The 18,753-nt window shown below is 43.8% G+C and overlaps 1 protein-coding gene across 1 annotated transcript in view; it reads right to left on the bottom strand.

Moving 5' to 3' along the window:
* OTOL1 (otolin 1) overlaps positions 1–18,753 on the bottom strand; it is a 47,196-nt gene that overhangs the window by 16,212 nt on the left and 12,231 nt on the right. The window contains exons 2-4 of the mRNA XM_088669905.1: positions 10,070–10,663; positions 5,765–6,632; positions 3,534–3,634 (exon numbers count right to left, since the gene is read on the bottom strand). Of these exons, the coding sequence (XP_088526031.1) occupies positions 3,534–3,634; positions 5,765–6,632; positions 10,070–10,663 (1,563 nt within the window). The remainder of the gene's footprint in view (positions 1–3,533; positions 3,635–5,764; positions 6,633–10,069; positions 10,664–18,753) is intronic.

The raw sequence follows: 18,753 nt of genomic DNA, 5'->3' as shown, positions 1-18,753 counted from the left end.
GCACCCACTTAGAAACTCCTGACCCAGAGCTCCTGAGGTCAAGATTTATGGGGGGAAGTGGAAAGCCGATCAGATTCCAGGCCTCTTCAGAGCAAAATGCCTCACTCCTGTCTTGTCTTTGTCAGCGAGAGTGTCTGCTAGGCTGCTTAACTGATGGTTAAACAAATCTTCACCTGTGCACAAGAACGCTGGGCATCATGAGAGTGACATGCTCAACGGAGAAAGGGAAAGATGCAGCACACAAGCCAAAATATAAATGTATTTACCGTATTTAAAACATTTATAAACCACTTTTTTTTTCAAGTGGCGTATTACATAAGATCAGTAAAACAGCAATATAAAAGCAAGGATTCAATGAATTAATATGGATTTTTTTTATTTTTTAAAAAAACAGGGCTCAATATTATGGGTCACAGGATTTATTTATTGTATTTGTAAAGGTAAAGGTAAAGGGACCCCTGACCATTAGGTCCAGTCGTGACCAACTCTGGGGTTGCGTGCTCATCTCGAGGGAGCCGGCATACAGCTTCCAGGTCATGTGGCCAGCATGACAAAGCCGCTTCTGGCGAACGAGAGCAGCACACGGAAATGCTGTTTACCTTCCCGCTGTAGCGGTCCCTATTTATCTACTTGCACTTTGACGTGCTTTTGAACTGCTAGGTTGGCAGGAGCTGGGAGTGAGCAACGGGAGCTCACCCCGTCGCAGGGATTCGAACCGCCGACCTTCTGATCGGCAAGCCCTAGGCTCTGTGGTTTAACCACAGGGCCACCTTTTTGTCCAAGGAGCTCGATATGGCATATATAGTTGCCCCCCTCCTCATTTAATGCCCACAACAACCCTATGAGGTACGGTAGGTTAGGCTGAGAGGCAGTGACTGGCCCAACATCACCCAGTGACCTTCATGGCCAAGGGAGGTTTGAACCCCCATCTTCCAGGTTCTAGTCCACTGATGCCCTAACCACAATACCACACTGGCTCTCAAGGAAAGACTAGGCAAAAAAGGTGTCTACAAGACACCTGAAGCAACTGGTGGCTGCTGCTGCTTCATGCATAGGAGAGGGAAGAACATTCCCTAGTACAGGGTCAATAGCAGGAAATACCCATTTGGGGGCTGTTGCCTTGTGATATTCTGTAGCTACCACAAGTGGAATTTCCCCAGGTGATTAAGTGATCTTATAGGTCTATATAGAGGCAGGTGGCCCTGAGCGGTTCAGGGTTCTATATGTTAACTGTTAAATCATGTGTCTGTTTGTTTTTAAAACTTCCCATTTAGGACTTCCAGAAGCAAAGCATGGCTAAATATTATGAGGCAGTGTATGCCCATCTCCTCTGCATCCATATCTATCCTGTCACTTCTTGTGTAATACTGCATTTTTGTTTCATTTCCCCCCAAACTAGCTTCAATCTGAATTCAGAAAAAAGAAGGACCTAGCTGGTGGGTAATATTTGCACAGCCTGAACAACCAGCTTTTAGGACGAAGTCTAAGCTCCTGCCACAATGAACTGCTGTTGATGCATGGGCAAGAATCTCCCTTTAATGTCTATAGAATTTAAAGTGTTTCTAATTACACTCTATTGTAAGTAGCAATAAACAGTATGAAACCAATAAAGTGCATATTGCCTTTCATTTATTGTTCAGGGTGATAAATCTACTGCATTACGAGAGGGGTGAATCTTTTTTCTTTTTTCTTTTTTTGCTAATAGCTTTGCATCCAAAAATTGGAAAGAAAATGAAATATAATAGCAGATGCAAAAATTGCAATGTTGTTACAAAAGGGCAATTTGCGCTTGCAATTTGGAAGGAAATTGCTTGCTTGGGTTCAATCGATTGCATCTTAATTATGATGCACACACTTTGAATCTAAAAGTTTAAATTTTACTTGTGCATCAGCAAAGTTACCCACTGCTTTGAAGAACAACATCTCGATTTCATTCCTCATCCATTCCTTGGCTGGCATCATTTTTCTAAAAAATATCGTTTATCCGAATTACTTTATGGTGTGAATATCTAAAAGAAGGGGATGTCTATAATTATGTCCAGCCCTGGAAAACTATGAAGTGCAATCTATTTTAAATAGTAGATCAAGCTGCTGATATGCTTCTTTTTCCTCCACCCTTTTTTTCATTTAAAGTAAGAAAGTTCAGGACAGTATCACATTCAACTCCCCTTTTTCAAACGACTAACTTTTGCCTGCAATAGTCAAAATGCTTTGCTCCCTTGATCTTAATGAAAGCTGCCTGAAAAGACTGCTGAAGGAATCACTGAATCTGGCTTTTAAAAAAAAAATAAGCAGTCTTATTATAAGTAATTGTAAATTTAAATTAAGTCTGTTGCAGCTGGATTTCTTATGGACAATGCCAACCCTGAATGTATTGGATTTGTGACCATTATGCTCATTTGCCTTCAGTAGCAGTAAAGCTCTGCTGGATGAAATATTAATTGCCTCTGGTCTATTTTTGGGGAATCCTGGAATGTGTTTAATTTTTTTACTCTGCTGACTATACATTGGAATCTGCTCTGGATCAATATGAGTAGAATTCATGTCACCATCAGCCCCAGGCAACATGGCCCGTGGTCAGAGATGATGGAAACTGTAGTCCAAAACAGCTGGATAGCTCAGTTGGTTAGAGCATGGTGCAGATAACGCCGAGGTTGCAGGCGTGATCCACGTAAGGGATCCATGTTCCTGCATTGCAGGGGGTTGGACTAGATGATGCTCAGGGTATCTTCCAACTCTATGATTTTATGATGCTATGATCTGGAGGGCATCGCATTAGCTACCTGAAGCTGGAGATGAGAGCAGAGAGTGTGGAGTCAGCAAGGGAATGAAGACAGGGACAGCAGGCTAAGAAAATGGGGATAAGAGAGTTGGGACTTGAGAAAGCAGGGACCCAAGAAAGCGCTCCGGGAAAGTCAGCTGAGTACAGGAAAGGCAAGCTAGGAATGGCCTCACCCTCCCACTCGGCCACAAACTATGGTCATCTTTCAGTAGGTCAAGTTATGCTTTCCAGGCCAGGTAAGGAATTAATTGGTCTGTAGGAGCAGTGCAAGAAACACAAGGATCCCAGCAGAAACTTTTGGAGTCATCGTTCCAGGTGTCTCTGTTAGAAGATCAGCCGTTTTTGACTAGTTAGAGGAGCTGTGTAATGTGGGGTCCATGAAGAAGATGGCAGCTCTGGGGAATATCACTGCATGACAAAGAACTGAAGCACGTACTCAATGAGTCTAGACTCGAGCAAAGTAAACTCAGGAGTCAAAGGCTGAAACAGCTCATGCTCTGAATTCCAGTTTATTATTTTTAAGCCATCAACTTATATAGATCAAACCATCCACATAACACAAAATAAGTAAATCATTTTGCACAAAGGTACGACAAAGACACCGCAGTTCTGATAAAAAGGGGCAAAGTCATGACGCTTCACTAAAATTTTATTTCCTAAAGAAAGGAATCAATTACCAAAAAGGGAGAGTTAATGCTTGAGACTTTTCACCCTCCACGACCATCACAAATGATCGATGACAGATAAATACCTCCAGGTAGGGCTGGGGAAAACTCCTCTGAGAACCACTTGAAAGTCACTGTGGACAATCCTGAGCTATGTGGACCAATGATCTGGCTCTCTATAAGGCAGCTTCATAAGAAGATATAAGTGGAAGGGGGTGAATGTTCAGTAATTCAGGACAGGGTGCACAACATTGCAATGCAATCCTATGCATATCTACTCAGACTTAAGCCACATTGCATTCAGTGTGGTTTGCTCCCAGGCAAGTGTGTGCAAGACAGGGTGGCAACAGTTTTGAGGCCAGTGGGGACATTTAGAATTTTGAGAAAGTGCCCTGAGCACCAGTCACAAAATGGCTGCCACAGCATGACACAAAATGGCTGCCAAATATTAAAGAGCTGGAAAGGAGACAGGGCCACAAAAAAGTGCAGGCATGCTCCCCCATCAGCCATACCCATCAAAGGGAAAATGGCAACTACATCAGCGACCACAGCACTTGCTCACCGAGGCACCCGTGAGCACCACATTGGTGAATTCTGAGATGGTGACAGATCTAAAATCTTCTAGTGGACTTCATCCTTGAGTGAGGATTTGAACCTGGGTCTCCCCAGCTCTATAAATGAATTTACTTTATTCGGTCACAGACCAGCATAAGCAAAACATCTAAATAAACAGCATAACAGCATGAATCTAAACAAATAATTATTAAATAAATGGGAGCAAGAACCAACCGTAGATTAAAACATATACATAGAATATTTGATTAAGCATAAATAATGGGTGAATTAAAACTTATAAGAAGAATGAAAAAGACCAGTTAAAACAGCTATATGGGGTGGGGCTTCAATGATACAGATCTAACAATATGGGCTTTCATTTTAGGACAGATTTGTAGCATAGACCATCCTTCAACGAGTATTTATCATGGCAGCGCAGAATCTGGCGACTGAATATGTGACTTCTGGGCTTCCATCCTGTAGTAATAGGGAGTTTTTGTGTTGTTCTGAATGCCCTGGGAATTTGTATAGGATGGGCTGGATAAACCTGACCCAAATGTCTATATAATACTGGCCAGGGGCGTACCCAGGATCAAAACTAGGGGGGTGGGTGGGCAAGAGAGGGGAAGTGAGAGGGAAGGAGGGAGGGAGGGAGGGAGGGAGGGAGGGAGGGAAGAGAGAGAAGGAAGGAAGGAAGGAAGGAAGGAAGGAAGGAAGGAAGGAAGGAAGGAAGGAAGGAAGGAAGGGATGAGAGAGAGAGAGAGAGAGAGAGAGAAGGGAGGGAGGGAAAGAGAGAGAAGGGAGGGAGGGAGGGAGGGAGAGAGAGAGAGAGAGAGGAAAAGGAAGAAAGAAAGAGGGGGGAAGGAAGGATGGAAGGGGGCGAAAACAGCCCGATTTCCATAACCCACAGCGACTTTCCCCTTTCAGTTTTCGGAGGGAAAAAGTGCAGGTTATGGTCCATAAAATATGGTAATTTTTTCTGGGGGGGGGCAGCTGAGCTGCCCCCCCCCTGCCCCTCGCTGGGTACGCCCATGATACTGGCAATGAAGAAGGGCATGCTCCATTGTTTCCTGCTGCCCAGAGCCACATGGGCATTTCCTCTCCTCATAAGGTATCTTCCTATAACGGCCTTCCTGAATTGCTGAAGGGAGGGCCTGGAAAATAGAAGTCAAGTATCTTCTATTTTCACTAATTAGAAATTTAATGGTCAAGGAAGCAAGGCCACTCAGAAGGAAGGCTAGTCTCAGCCAGTAATTAAGAGTGGCTGTCCCCAGCTCTAATCCAAGCAATTAACAAGGATACCACACTGACTCTCATTGATGAAATGCTGCTTCAGAACAATAATAAAAATAACAAAATTAAAACACAGTAATTTTAGAACTAACAATACGCCACTGTCAGAGCAAGAGTGAAGAAGTTTAACCTTAAAATTACCCTTTAGGAACAGTTTAATCAAATAGCATGAGAGCTAGAAACCTAGTGCAAAATCTCACAAGTCTATTAGAGCTTCTGGTTTTAGGCCTCTAGAAAGTTCTGCATGTGCTAATCTAATGATAAAGCTGGAAGAACTGGCCACCGCTGTTCTATAGCTTAGTACGCTAGCAATAAATCTGAAACTGTGAAATTGAGAAAAATGTGAAAATAATAGGCATGCTATAAATTAGAGTGTGATCCAAGACACAAAGCTGTCAGGTGTTGGGTGCTTATTCCCAACCCTATATGTAATCCTGCTTAATTTCATCAGTCAGGGTATAACAGAAACCCTGAAAATACAGAATCAGTGGTTTCATCAGCCACCAGCCCGTTTTGAGAGCCATTCAGAATCTGAAGCCAAATCTCATCATCTTCAGAGAGCTGAACCAGCATCGATCCAGAGACCTGGCAAACGCTCTGCGGAGGCTGCCTTACGCTCGACACCTGCATAACTCGTTCACCGTTGTGGAAGAGCGCCGCCCTCAGCGCCTTGCCAGAAACACTCAGGTGATAACTGAAAGAATAGACCCCTCCAGTGTTGGCAGTAAATATGCCTGATTCCGCATGATATGCTTCATTTTCATTCAGGAAAACCTTTTCAAATCTCACTGGGGATCCTGGCAATGGGAAGCTTCTCCTCTTCTGAAGGCCAGCTGAAAAGGCTACAGGTTCAACCGATCTGCAGTCCCCCTTCTGGCCCTTTTCGCCTCTTCGGCCTGGAAGTCCAGTTAGCCCTTCTCTCCCAGGGGCACCGACTGTTCCCTGCATCCCTGCATCTCCTTTTAAACCAGGAGCGCCTTGAATTCCCGGTGGCCCTCCTGGTCCTGTCTCCCCCTTCTCACCTGCTATGCCTCTTTCTCCTTTCTCCCCAGGATCACCTTTCTGTCCAGTGTCCCCTTTTGGACCTGGTTCTCCATGTTCCCCTGTGTCTCCCTTTGGCCCCGGAATTCCTATGGGGCCAGGGCTCCCAACCTCGCCTTTGTCACCTCTTGGAAAAGAAAAATCTGTAGAGCCACCATATTGTTCTGCCTGATGAGGGGACACTGGTCTACCTACAGCGGCCCTGGATCTGGAATCCCCCCTTTCCGCTGTTCTGTCTTGTCTGACGTCGACCAAAGACCGCAGTTCTCCTCTTCTCCTGGCAAGTCTCAGCACATCTGGAAGGAAACAGGAGCAGATCTTTATCCATTGTCATATAAACTGAGAAAAATTCCCAATCGAAACATACAGCAAAATTGTACTAAGCTCAAGTATAAACAGTAACATGCTTTCACACACAGGACCAAACTAATCTTGACTAGCATCACTGCAGGTCCTCATTCATGTTCCAGTTTCACCTCTGTAAAACATGCAGCTATAGAGGAAGTGGAAGTGGAAGTGGAAGTGCTTTGTATGCAGAAGGTCTCAGACTCAATCCTTGCATCCTTCCTTTAAAAATTCTGGGGAATGTCACTGCATCAGAACCTGTGAAGCTATTGCCACTTCAGAGTAGACAGATCTGGACTTGATGGACAAATGGTATTGCATGGTGCAAGGCAACTGTCTGTGTTACATGGGGGCAAGAAACAGACTACAGTGGTACCTCGGTTTATGAACACAATTGGTTCCGGAAGTCTGTTCATAAACTGAAGCGTTCATAAACTGAAGCGAACTTTCCCATTGAAAGTAATGGAAAGTGGATTAATCCATTCCAGACGGTCCGCGGAGTAACCGTTCATAAACTGAAGCGAACTTTCCCATTGAAAGTAATGGAAAGTGGATTAATCCGTTCCAGACGGGTCCGCGAAGTACTTAAACTGAACCGTTCATAAACTGAAACATGGGTGTAATTGGTTCCGGAAGTCTGTTCATAAACTGAAGCGTTCATAAACTGAAGCGAACTTTCCCATTAAAAGTAATGGAAAGTGAATTAATCCGTTCCAGATGGGTCCACGGCGTTCATAAACCGAAAATTCATAAACCGAGGTGTTCATAAACTGAGGTTCCACTGTACAGATCTATTAACTGTACTATAGACTTCCCAGTTGGGTTGGTCCTGCACTTGCAGCCTAATGCAGCAAAGTGAAGCTCTTTGATTACACTGGCACTATTCGAGGAGAAGCAACAACAAATAGTACTGCTACATTGCTATATAACTAAAATGTCATAATCCAGCCCTTAACTGAACAATTTCTGCCCAATGTGTTCTGCCTTCACCAGCCTATGAGTAACCCTTACATATTGCTTTGTGATGGGTGCTTAAATCTAACACCCAAAAGGTCCAAGATACAGTTTCGAATTTTACAGTTAAATGTATGCATGAAAAGATGGTATGAGCATCATGGCAACTACTGTATCATCATACTTTGGGTCAATGACTGTAACCATAGGAGTCCCTGAGATCATATTTAAAGAATCATTAAAATGTACTCATTTATATGATACTCTGGTGTGTCTTCAAATGAGCCATTACAGCTCCGTGTGGTGAATTATGCACCCCTCTAGAAAGGATTGTGCTTTTCTCAATTACTGCACAGGAGGTGCCGAACACATTCATATTCCACACTGAACTGAGCACCACCAACACTTCTGAAACACAATTGTTAATGCCAGGACATGAATCCCCTGACATTTTTGCATGAGGCTGAAACCATCTTTGAATATATCTTGTGCTGCTTGTGTTAATGGTAGGGATGCAATACAATTAAGAACATTTTAATTGATTAATCATTAGGTTAAGTTGCCTACACTATAGGTCTAACCAATAGTTCTGATTTTGTATCATCTTAAAAGATGCAATCTCTCCTGGGTAAGGGAAGGGGATTTGCTTAAATGAAGCTTGCAGTCTGCAGTTTTATAAGCATTTCCAAAAAGGTGTACTGGTTTGATAATATATTAAGAGTTTTTTAAGCAATTAGTCTGGTGGATTAATCAATTAACCACCACAGCCACAGTTAATAGCATTCATGGAGAAGCAAAAAAAAAGCATTTGCAAGCCTCATGAACATTCTGCCCAGTGTAGATCAAAGAGCTGCTTTAAGCTACATGTGGGAAGCTTAAACCCCCACCATGCTTTACTACGGTAGCTGGGCTGTAGCTCAGTGGAAGAACTCAGGCATTGCATGCACAAGGTCCCAGTTTCAATCCCCAGCGTCTCCAAGTAGGGCTAGGAAACACTCTTGGTTCAAAACCCTGCAGAGCCTACTGAGCTGGATAGACCAATGGTCTGACTCAGGTCCCATCTGCACAATACATTTAAAATAGTATCCTGTCCCTTTAAAGAACTCCCTGAATCCTGGGGAGTGTAGTTTGTTAAGGATGTTGAGAGTTCTTGGGAGACCCCTATTCTCTTCCACTCACAGAGCTCCGATTCTCAGAGTGGTATAACAAGCAATGATCCTTCCCAGGGACGTCTGGGAATTGGAGCTCTGTGAAGGGAATTGGGGCTTCTTAACAACTCTTAGCACCCTTAATAAACTACAGCTCCCAGGATTCTTTGGGAGGGGGGAAACGTCATGACTGTTTAAAGTGGTAAGATACTGTTTTAAATGAAAAGCACAAATGGGGCCTTCGTCTGCAGATCCAGAATGCTTTTCTGATGAGAAGCCATGATGTCTTCAGAACCAGTCATTTTTAGTCTGTTAGTCTGTTGTTTATCCCAATAGTTTTCCAACTTTCTACTTCCCAGGAACTCTTCCCACATCAACATTAGTCAAGAATCGCTTGCATGTTTGCCGCGGAGACCCTGTGGGTTGCAGAGGAGTCTGGGAAATGTTGTAGGCTACACATAACATAGATACAAAGTGCATGAAGAACATCGGCCACTCCTGGTCATTATTGCTCTGCATATACCCAGGGCTTTTTTGCAGCCGGAACTCTCTGGAACTCAGTTCTGGCACCTCTCGGGTGGGCGCCATTGCCATTCTAAGCGAACAAGGGAGGTGTTCATGGTGAGTTCCGGCACCTCTTTGTCTAGAAAAAAATAGCACTGCCCCAAACTGCTGCAGCTGAACATTTTGTAGTACCATCAGTAGTGGAGGGCAAGCTTTCTTGCACAGGATCTTGGCAGTTGTTACTGAGGTCCCTATTGAGGAAGCCTTGCTAAGATTACAAGGAGCCCTGGGATTTCCCAGAACACTATTTGAAAACCACTCATTTATCTCAGTCACCTCACGCTGTAGTTGCATCTGCCCAAGTCACGCTGCTTCATTGCAGGTGCATCATGGGTTCAGCAGAGTCTTGGGGCTTATTATAAAATTGCAGATGGTCTGCTACCAAATACTACCGGATTATGAGAAGGAGCACTTGGGGTGTTGTGGGTCAGGCAGCTCTGCTGGCGTTTGGTGCTCTGCACACCGGCAAGTTTGTTTGCGAGCCGCGAGGGACACAATTTGTCCATTTACCCGCTGCCGAGTATCTCTTTACTTCATTGCACAGAGCATTTGGATTTGGGGGGGATTTTCAGTATGATACTGATCCGGTTGTTTTTAATTAGAAAATAAATGAATGGCGTTCAGTTTTTTTTATTAAAAAAAAGGAAAGAAAGAAAGAAAGAAAAAGATTTTGGCAACCTGGAGGCATTAAGCGATACAATTACCCGCATTCTCTTTTTCACCTTGGTCTCTCTTTTGTCCTTCGGCTCCTGGAATTTTACAGAAGCAGCGTCGCTCAGTATCGGTGCTGTTTCCCTTTGGTGCATTTGAGAAGGCAGGATCTAAGCGGTCGCCAATTGCAAGGCCTTTGTTAGTTGCAGAAAATGGAACCAGATGGGTAGTACGGTTTTCCTCCCTGGAAACACCCATAGCCGGGGAGGTATGCCCTGTGTTTGGAGCACTGAACAATTCCAGTGCCACCTGTTGTCTGGATCCAATGGCACTGGTGGTGGTGGTGGTGGCCCCTGGTTCCAGAAGGTTCTTCTTGCTTCCCGCTCCACCCACCCCATTAAAGTAAGAGGTTGCCGCAGATGTCACGGCGATCTGGGAACTCGCTCGACTCCCACCATCTGTGATCGGATCAATTACATTGGTCTCTGGGTCCTGATCAGGGGGAACAGTGGAGGCTTGTTTAGGGTCTTCAGTTTCAGTGGCACCGCTGAGTGACTCCATTGTGAAGAGAGGGTAGGGAGAAAAGCTGACGATGGCTGTTGTCCTCGCGGGACTCCAGAGGGCGCTGGAGAGCAGAGCTTGGATCAGGAGTACGGGAATCATGTCTGAAAAGGTGCAAAAAAAGAATATAAACACTGAAATGAACATGAAAATAAATGAATATTATAAACCACAGTTGGGAGGAGGGCAGTAATGTTGTTTTGCCGGGATTGTGTTGATTATGCCAATTCCCAGGTTTCATGTTGTGTTAAATATTAACAGCCATCAAGAACCAAGGGTAGCATGATGCTCAGGATGCCAAACTTGGACCAGAGATTTCATGGTTCTAACAGGGGAAGAAGGACCAGAGTATCTGCCTTGCATGTGGACGGTCCCAAGTTCAATCCCTTGCATCTCTATGTAGGGATAAGGGTGTTTCCTCTCTCAAACCATCGAGGGCGACTGCCAGTCAGAGCAGACAGTGCTGAACTTGATGGACCAATGGCCTGACTTGGTGTAAGGCGCCTTTCTATGTTCCAGGGTAACGCCTGCTCAGCCATGGAAGGTCACTGGGCCACCCTTCTCAGTCTAGTCTGCCTCGCAGGGCGGTTGTGAAGGAGGGAAATTCTATGCCTCCCTCTTGAGCAAATTTAAGATGGACTTTGGCTGAGCAGTCCTAGAAATACAGAACAGCCCTCCGAGACATCTTAGAAGGGATAAAGGACTCTTCCCCCAGCCTTCCTTTACTGAGGCATTCCCCTTCTGTGCTATATAAAGGGGCTTTTTATATATATATATAAAAAAAGGTAAAGGGACCGCCGACAGTAAAGTCCAGTCGCAGACTGTAGGAACGATTTTAGAATTGTGTTGGCAAACCACACAAAAGCATAATTAATAGTATTGCACTGGCAGGCCATGCAATACATTAATATAAAAGTACAGGTTTATGGAAAGAGGTTGAAGGGACATAGCAGGGCAGGAGGTCATGACAGATCCAGGGGTAGCTGAGTGGGAGTTGTCAGATCTGGAAGAAACAGGTCTGAGCAAGGGAAGCAGGACAGAACCAGAGGGGTCATGCCCAAGTCAGAGGGAGAACAATGGAAAGGTGGAAAAACACCAAGAGTCACAAGATTGAGAGGAGGGGGATGTTTAAGGAGTAGGCATGTGACAGGGAGAGGTCTGAGGAGTATGTGAGGACCAGGCACTTCCTCTATGGTGGAGTTTTAGGGTGTTGGCAGGATGTGACATACCCAGGAACACCACCTCTTTTGGAGTTGACCAGTTGTCATTGGATGAAGAATGTACCTCTAGTTAATCATTGACAGTTCTGAAACTTTACAATAAAAGGGGGCGCCTGCTTTCATTCTGGGCGACCTTCCGGATATACATTCTGTCTCCCGCTGTGTTCTTTATCGCGTGCTCCCCACAGCAGGCGACTCTGGGGTTGCGGCGCTCATCTCGCTTTACAACCCGGGGGAGCCGGCGTTTGTCCGCAACAGTTTTTCCGGGTCATGTGGCCAGCACGACTAAGCCGCTTCTGGCACAATGAAACACCAAAACCAGAGCAGCCCACGGAAATGCCATTTACCTTCCCGCTATTTATCCACTTGCACTTTTTGGCGTGCTTTTGAACTGCTAGCTTGGCAGGAGCTGGGACCGAGCAACGGGAGCTCACCCCGTCACGGGGATTTGAACCGCTGACCTTCTGATCGGCCAGCCCAACAGGCTCAGTGGTTTAGACCACAGCGCAACCCGTGCTCCAAATCTGAGCATTTTATAGTTATGGGGCAGGGGGGTCATACACTTTTACATACTGAGCCATTCCATATATAAAGTGCAAGGGGGGATTTTTAAACACACACAAATTCCCACACCACTCCAATACCCTTCCTCTTCCAGGATAATTATTATAAATTGCTAGGGGCTTGAGCAGACCAGTTCCTTCTTTGTGTTCCTTTTCTGGAAGTGTGCGGGACCCTAGAATCCAATTTCTAAGCTGCTTATTTCATTCATTCATTCATTCATTTTATTTATATCCCACCCTCCTTCCAGAAGGAGTCCAGCATGAGAGACCCAGCAATGATAAAATATTTAAAAATACAACAGCAACAAAACAACAACACAGCAGCAACTAAAACAGTTTAAGTTACAGGTAGGTAGCCATGTTGGTCTGGCGTAGTCGAAACAAAATTAAAAAAGAATTCCTTCCAGTAGCGCCTTAGAGACCAACGAAGTTTGTCATTGGCATGAGCTTTCGTGTGCATGGTATCTGAAGAAGTGTGCATGCACACGAAAGCTCATACCAATGACAAACATAGTTGGTCTCTAAGGTACTACTGGAAGGATTTTTTTTATTTTGTTAAAACAGTTTAGAACACTCTAAAACAATTTAAAGCAATTTAAAACAGTCTAGAAACAAGGGGTGCCAACTTGAATAAAATATTGGGGGGCATAATCAATCACGTGATACAGGACATGCACACCATTTGAATGGCAATGCCTATCCCGGGGGGGGGGGCTCTAATGTTTTTTGGGGGGCAAAGGGACCTTGGCCACTAGGAGTTGGCTCTTATGCTAGAAACAATCTAAAACATTCTAAAAGACTACATTAGCAATGTTACAGCTCTGTAACTGCATTATAAATAGGCAACACTAGATGGCGCTTAAGAGCACAAAACTTTGTCTATGCATTTTACACAGAGTTTTTTTCTTCTTCTTTTGTTATAATGATTCAATTTATAACTTATTTATAGTGGGGGGGGGTGTTTCCTGTGTGTAGATCCAGCATAAGAAAAACTTTATAATGTTCTCAATCAGTGATCTCAGGGTTGCCAGGAACAGTGCTTTTCAGCCATCAAATGCCTGGGTAACCTGGAATTTTTTTTACATTTCTCCTGAAAGTCAACAATGAGGGAGACAGATGCACCTCACTAGGGAGGGCTTTCCACAAACTGGGAAACGCCACCAAAAAGGCCCTACCTGACAATCATGGGCCCAATGGTCAAGGATGATGGGAGTTGTAGTCCATCAACATCTGGGCCAGGAAGCCATGTTCACAGAGGCATCTGGCCTTCCGCTGTCGGAAACAAGAACTAGCTAAACTCAATGGACGTTTCATTTAAATGCCAGTCCATCTGACAGCCCGCCAACGGTTTGATTGTACAACATGGAAGCAAAATCATTCTGAATTCCTGTGGGGGGGGGGGAATGGTTAGTAAGCACAAGTAGTAAATTCAAGATGGATGGTTTACCTGGAAGGCGTCTCCAGATACTCAGATGTTTTCCCCACCGCATCCGAGATGCTGAAATGGCAAACTGAGCTGACTTAAATACTAAAACCTCAAACATAGACCACGTATTTTGTACAATAAAGAAAAGCATGCAGGAGGGAGGGGCTAAGCTACTCTTGGGTATAAATAATTGCTTCCTAGAAAAGCCCGCAAAATGCACTGTTTTGTTGTATTTTAATAAATAAAACTTGTTCTTAATGACTTCTGTTGTCTGAAAGGATAGGTTAGTTTTCCAAACCGGTGATTGCTTCTCAATACCTGTCATTAAGGGGGAATAAGGAGCAACTGTTTCCGCAGAACTGCCCTCTTTTTCATTTCTTTCTAGAAAGAAATTAACTTTTTAAGGATTAGATACAACATTTCCAGATGTATTAAAGGCCCAAACTAAAGCGTTACATTAAGAATCATTTTTAATTAACTGTGCTTAGAACTGGTTGCATTCCTTTGTTTGGGGAGAGGAGGACAACAGATACAGGGGACCCAATCCAAAGAAGTGCCCTAGCATGGTGGGGGAGGAGGAGGAGGGATTTTAACCCTTTCTGGTCCCATGCCATTTCATTGCTGAAATTCCCCTTGCTATCAAAGCCTCTACCAAGGCTGCTACTTCTCCTCAATGCTCCTATTCAGAGACAAATGACAGGTGGGTGGACAGGTTTTGGAAGAAAAACAGCACAATAATAATAATAATAAACCTTTCCACATCCCTTACAGTTGCACTCTGTATCAGAGGTTCCCTTGGCTAATTTTTTTTCTGGGCACACTAGTTGATAATGGTTTCAGCCAAAAGTATTGCAAAAAAGGAAAAGTTGAAAATATAGTCCAGAAATCATGGCCTAATTATGAGAAGAACAAGTGATCCCCAGTTTGTTTTATTATTTACTTATTTATTTATTTCATAGAATTTATATACTGCTTGATTGTAAAAATAAATAAATAAATAAACAAACAAAGGTGTTGTGCAAAATAATGATAAACAATAAAAAATGTTAGCAAAAAAAAAAAACATTCAGAAAATTAAAACCAGCACTAAACTAAAAACACACCGGGATTCTAGATATCTGGGTAAGCATGTCTAAACAAAAAACATTTCTGGCAGGTGCCAAAAGGAGTTCAGCGAAGGCACCTGTCTGATATCAATCGGCAAGGAGTTCCACAGTGTAGACGCCAACACATGAAAAGATCAATTTCTTACAGATGCAGAATGGGTATGATGTGGGACCTGTATTGTGTGTCTCAGTCTTCTCCCCACATACACAACAGGGTTTCTCCCCAAATGTATAGAGGGGAGGCCTCAGTATTTGCCACAAGACCCCTGATGTTTACATCATTCAGAGACAACAACAGTATGTCCTAAACTTCTATAATTGCAGTGATAAGCAAAAGGAGTACTATGAATTACCTGGCAGCACCCACAAAAAAAGGAACAACTGCCAACATCCAATTGAATGAATTCCTTATTTATCTTTCCCAGCAGCAACTTCTATTGTGATTGCAGGTTTAGCACATTGCAGGTACCTTCTAGTCCACTAGAGAGCAACAGTAGACCATCTTTTTATTCCCTTGTTTGCTTCACATTTTTGAAAAGGCATCTCTTCAGATTCACATTTTCTTATCTCATTTATTTATTCATTCATTCATTCACTCACTCATCAAAGTGGAGAAAATCGCACTAAAGCCATGGTGAATTTTCACGGGGGCTTTTTTTTAAAAAAAACATGATGTCGAAATATAGGGTATGGGGAAAAGGAGAAACTGAAATTGGCAGGTTTGTCTATATCACCGCAGTTAATTTATATGTCGCCAGTTCCCCATGCCTTACGATTTTTCATGTGAGACCTTTAAAAGACAACACAGAGTATTGGTGCAAGGTATACTGCAATTTCGGTGCCGAGTTCAGTGAAAGCATGAAATGTCAAAAGTAGTCAGGCACTTGCACTAAATATCTCATGTGAATGCCAGGGCCTGCCCCCATCCCCACCCATAGCTGTCAATCCTCCCGTTTTTTGCAGGAAACCCCCTTATTTCAATCCGTTTCCCGCTGGCAGCCTGGATTATAAAATATCCTGTAAATCTCCTGGATTTTAAAGGAAGCAGCTCCTCTCCCTCCCTGCCGGCCAGGGAGGCTCCACCGCCCAGTAAACGCCTCGCTAAGCAGCTGGCTGCTCGCTCACTTGCTGAGTGCTGTCGAGAATGGCCTCGGACATGCGCAGAACCGATTTTCGGTGCCACTCTGCCCATGTGTGGGCACCGGAAATGCATGTCCAGGCATGCGCAGAAGTGATTTCCGGTACCCAGACATGCGGACACGGGCATGTCTGGACACGGGCATGTCTGCACATGCACAGAAGTTATTTCCGGTGCCCAGACATAATAATAATATAATTATAATTTATAATTTATACCCTACCCATCTGGCCGGGTTCCCCCAGCCACTCTGGGCGGCTTCTAACAAAATATTAAAATACAGAAATCCATCAAACATTAAAAGCTTCCCTAAACAGACATGCGGACACAGGCAGCCTGGCACCGGAATTCGCTTCTGTGCATGTCTGGACATGCATGTCTGGACATGCGCAGAAGTGATTTCTGGTGCCCTGGACATGGGCAGAGCCGGCACCGGAAATCGCTTCTGTGCAGAGGCAATTTCCGGCAGCACTTGGCAAGTGATCCCTTATTTTTCAATCCTAAAGTTGACAGCTATGTCCCCACCCCCAACTAAAATTGACCATGTTTGCCTATCCTTACAGCTGGTGTACATGTACACGGGTGGCGCTGTGGTCTAAACCACTGAACCTCTTAGACTTGCCAATCAGAAGGTTGGCAGTTTGAATCCCCACAATGGGGTGAGCTCCTGTTGCTCTGTCCCAGCTCCTGCCAACCTGGTACAAAAACACACCAGTGTGAGTAGATAAATAGGTACCGCTGCGGTGGGAAGGTAAATCGTGTTTCCGTGAGCTCTGGTTTCTGTCACCGTGTTCCATTGCACCAGAAGCGGTTTAGTCATGCTGGCCACATGACCTGCAAAGCTGTCTGGGGACAAACGCTGGCTCCCTCGGCCTGAAGCGAGATGAGCGCCACAACCCCATAGTCGCCTTTGACGGGACTTAACCTTCCAGGGGTCCTTTACCTTTTTACCTTTACCTGCATGTACCCACTCCTCCTCTATAACCATACATGCTCTTCTGAATGTATAGAAAAGCTTAGATATAAACAACCAGGGAGGATCCAGACAAGAAAGGTCTTCAGAAAACTGGAGTGAAATTGTTTTCTCCCTTCCTGCATTCATTACTTCCCTGGAGCAGAAGCAAATCACAGTAATAATCTTTGCCCAAAAATGCAGCACTCCCACAACAGACCCTGTGATTATCACATGGAAGAAACTATACTTTACAGACTGAAAATTAAGCTCATTTCCTCTTGGGCGTTCTGAGCCTCTACCTTGAATATCCCTGAACAAACTGGAAAGTTGCCATGAATCATTACCTCCCACCAAAAAAAAACAAAAAACCCTCAAAGTAATAGAAATTGGATTAAAAGATTATCTGTTCTTTAGGCTGCAATCCTAAACACTCTTTCCAAGGAATAAATCCCACTGATCTCTCAAAAAGGGCTTATTTCTGAGTAGACATGCAAAGCATTTTTGCTGTTATTTACTCAGATACATTCAGGGCACTCCCAGACTGTTACGATTTCAAGTGGGATTCACTTTCCTAACAGCAAATTCAAAGTGTACAATTACAGTTGATTTTTATATTATTGGACATCAAAAACCACTTCCCCTGAAAATCACTTTTTTTGCAAAAAGGAAAATGACAGGAAAATGCGATGGAGAGTGTGAAGTAACATCTTTGACACAAGATCATATAATCTCACCAAAACCAAATAAAAACAGGTCATCTGGAAGGGACCTCAGAATGGCCTTTTGCACTATTAAGGAAATCGAGTGTTTGGCCTCTTTGGGGTCTGTTTTGGATCTGTTTTTAGTGGTTCACGGTCTAGGTGAGATTTGCACTTGGGACTTCACCGCTCAGAGTCTTCAGTACTGCATCAAAGATCACAAAGGTTTTTATGATATGTTTGTGTATTGTGAATTTTCCTACAAAGCATTTGGAAAATATTTTATGATTTGCATTGCACCAGAAGGACCTTAAGAAAAGCCCTGTTCTCCAACTGATTAGAAGGAGAAGAGATAGCAAAGTGATGCCAACTGAAAACAATTGAAGGTTTATATGAGAAGTGCTGCAGTAAATGGAGCCAAACAAACAAACGAAATATGAATAAAAGCAGCCTTTCGCCATCCTCAGGATGAATGCTGAATAAACAGATCATCTTAGTTGTTTGTCTCTACTAGGGTTGCCATATTTCAAAAAGTAAAAACCAGGACACCCAGAAAGTTGTTGAGCTTTTTTTATTAGGAAACCACTGCATGTGCTAAATGAAGGCATATTGTGATGATATCCGACCCAACAAGATACATCCAGCAGATGGCAACCTTACCCAATGAGAAGCATTTTTCCATGAAGAAGGCAGCAATACAGTACTTCAAAGCCAACTACCTTTATGCCATGCTTATTCAGTATGCATAATATGGATCTATTTTAATACCACGCAATCCATTCTGCCTGGTACTATAAAGACCGGCTTGTCTTGTGAGCCACAGGCTCCACTGATTTGTACATTGCTTTTGTCCTGCTCCATTACATTGCAAGGCTGATCAACACGGGCTGAACACGTGCCTGCAAATTATTTTCCACAAAAACTAAAAACACTTTGTAAAATAATGCCCCTGAAACAGAACAGACCATCCAAAGTTACCAACAACAACAAAATGTGGCAGTAACCGATGGTGGAGGCAGATTTACTAGCAGGATAAGGAAGGGCCAAACCAGATGTGACAGTGGCTTCTAGTTAGTGTGCTTAAACCT

This window comes from Zootoca vivipara, chromosome 5, assembly GCF_965207765.1.
Source record: "Zootoca vivipara chromosome 5, rZooViv2.hap1.1, whole genome shotgun sequence".
NCBI lineage: Eukaryota > Metazoa > Chordata > Lepidosauria > Squamata > Lacertidae > Zootoca > Zootoca vivipara.
The sequence above is the reverse complement of the archived record's forward strand: the minus strand, read 5'-3'. Positions and strand labels throughout refer to the sequence as shown.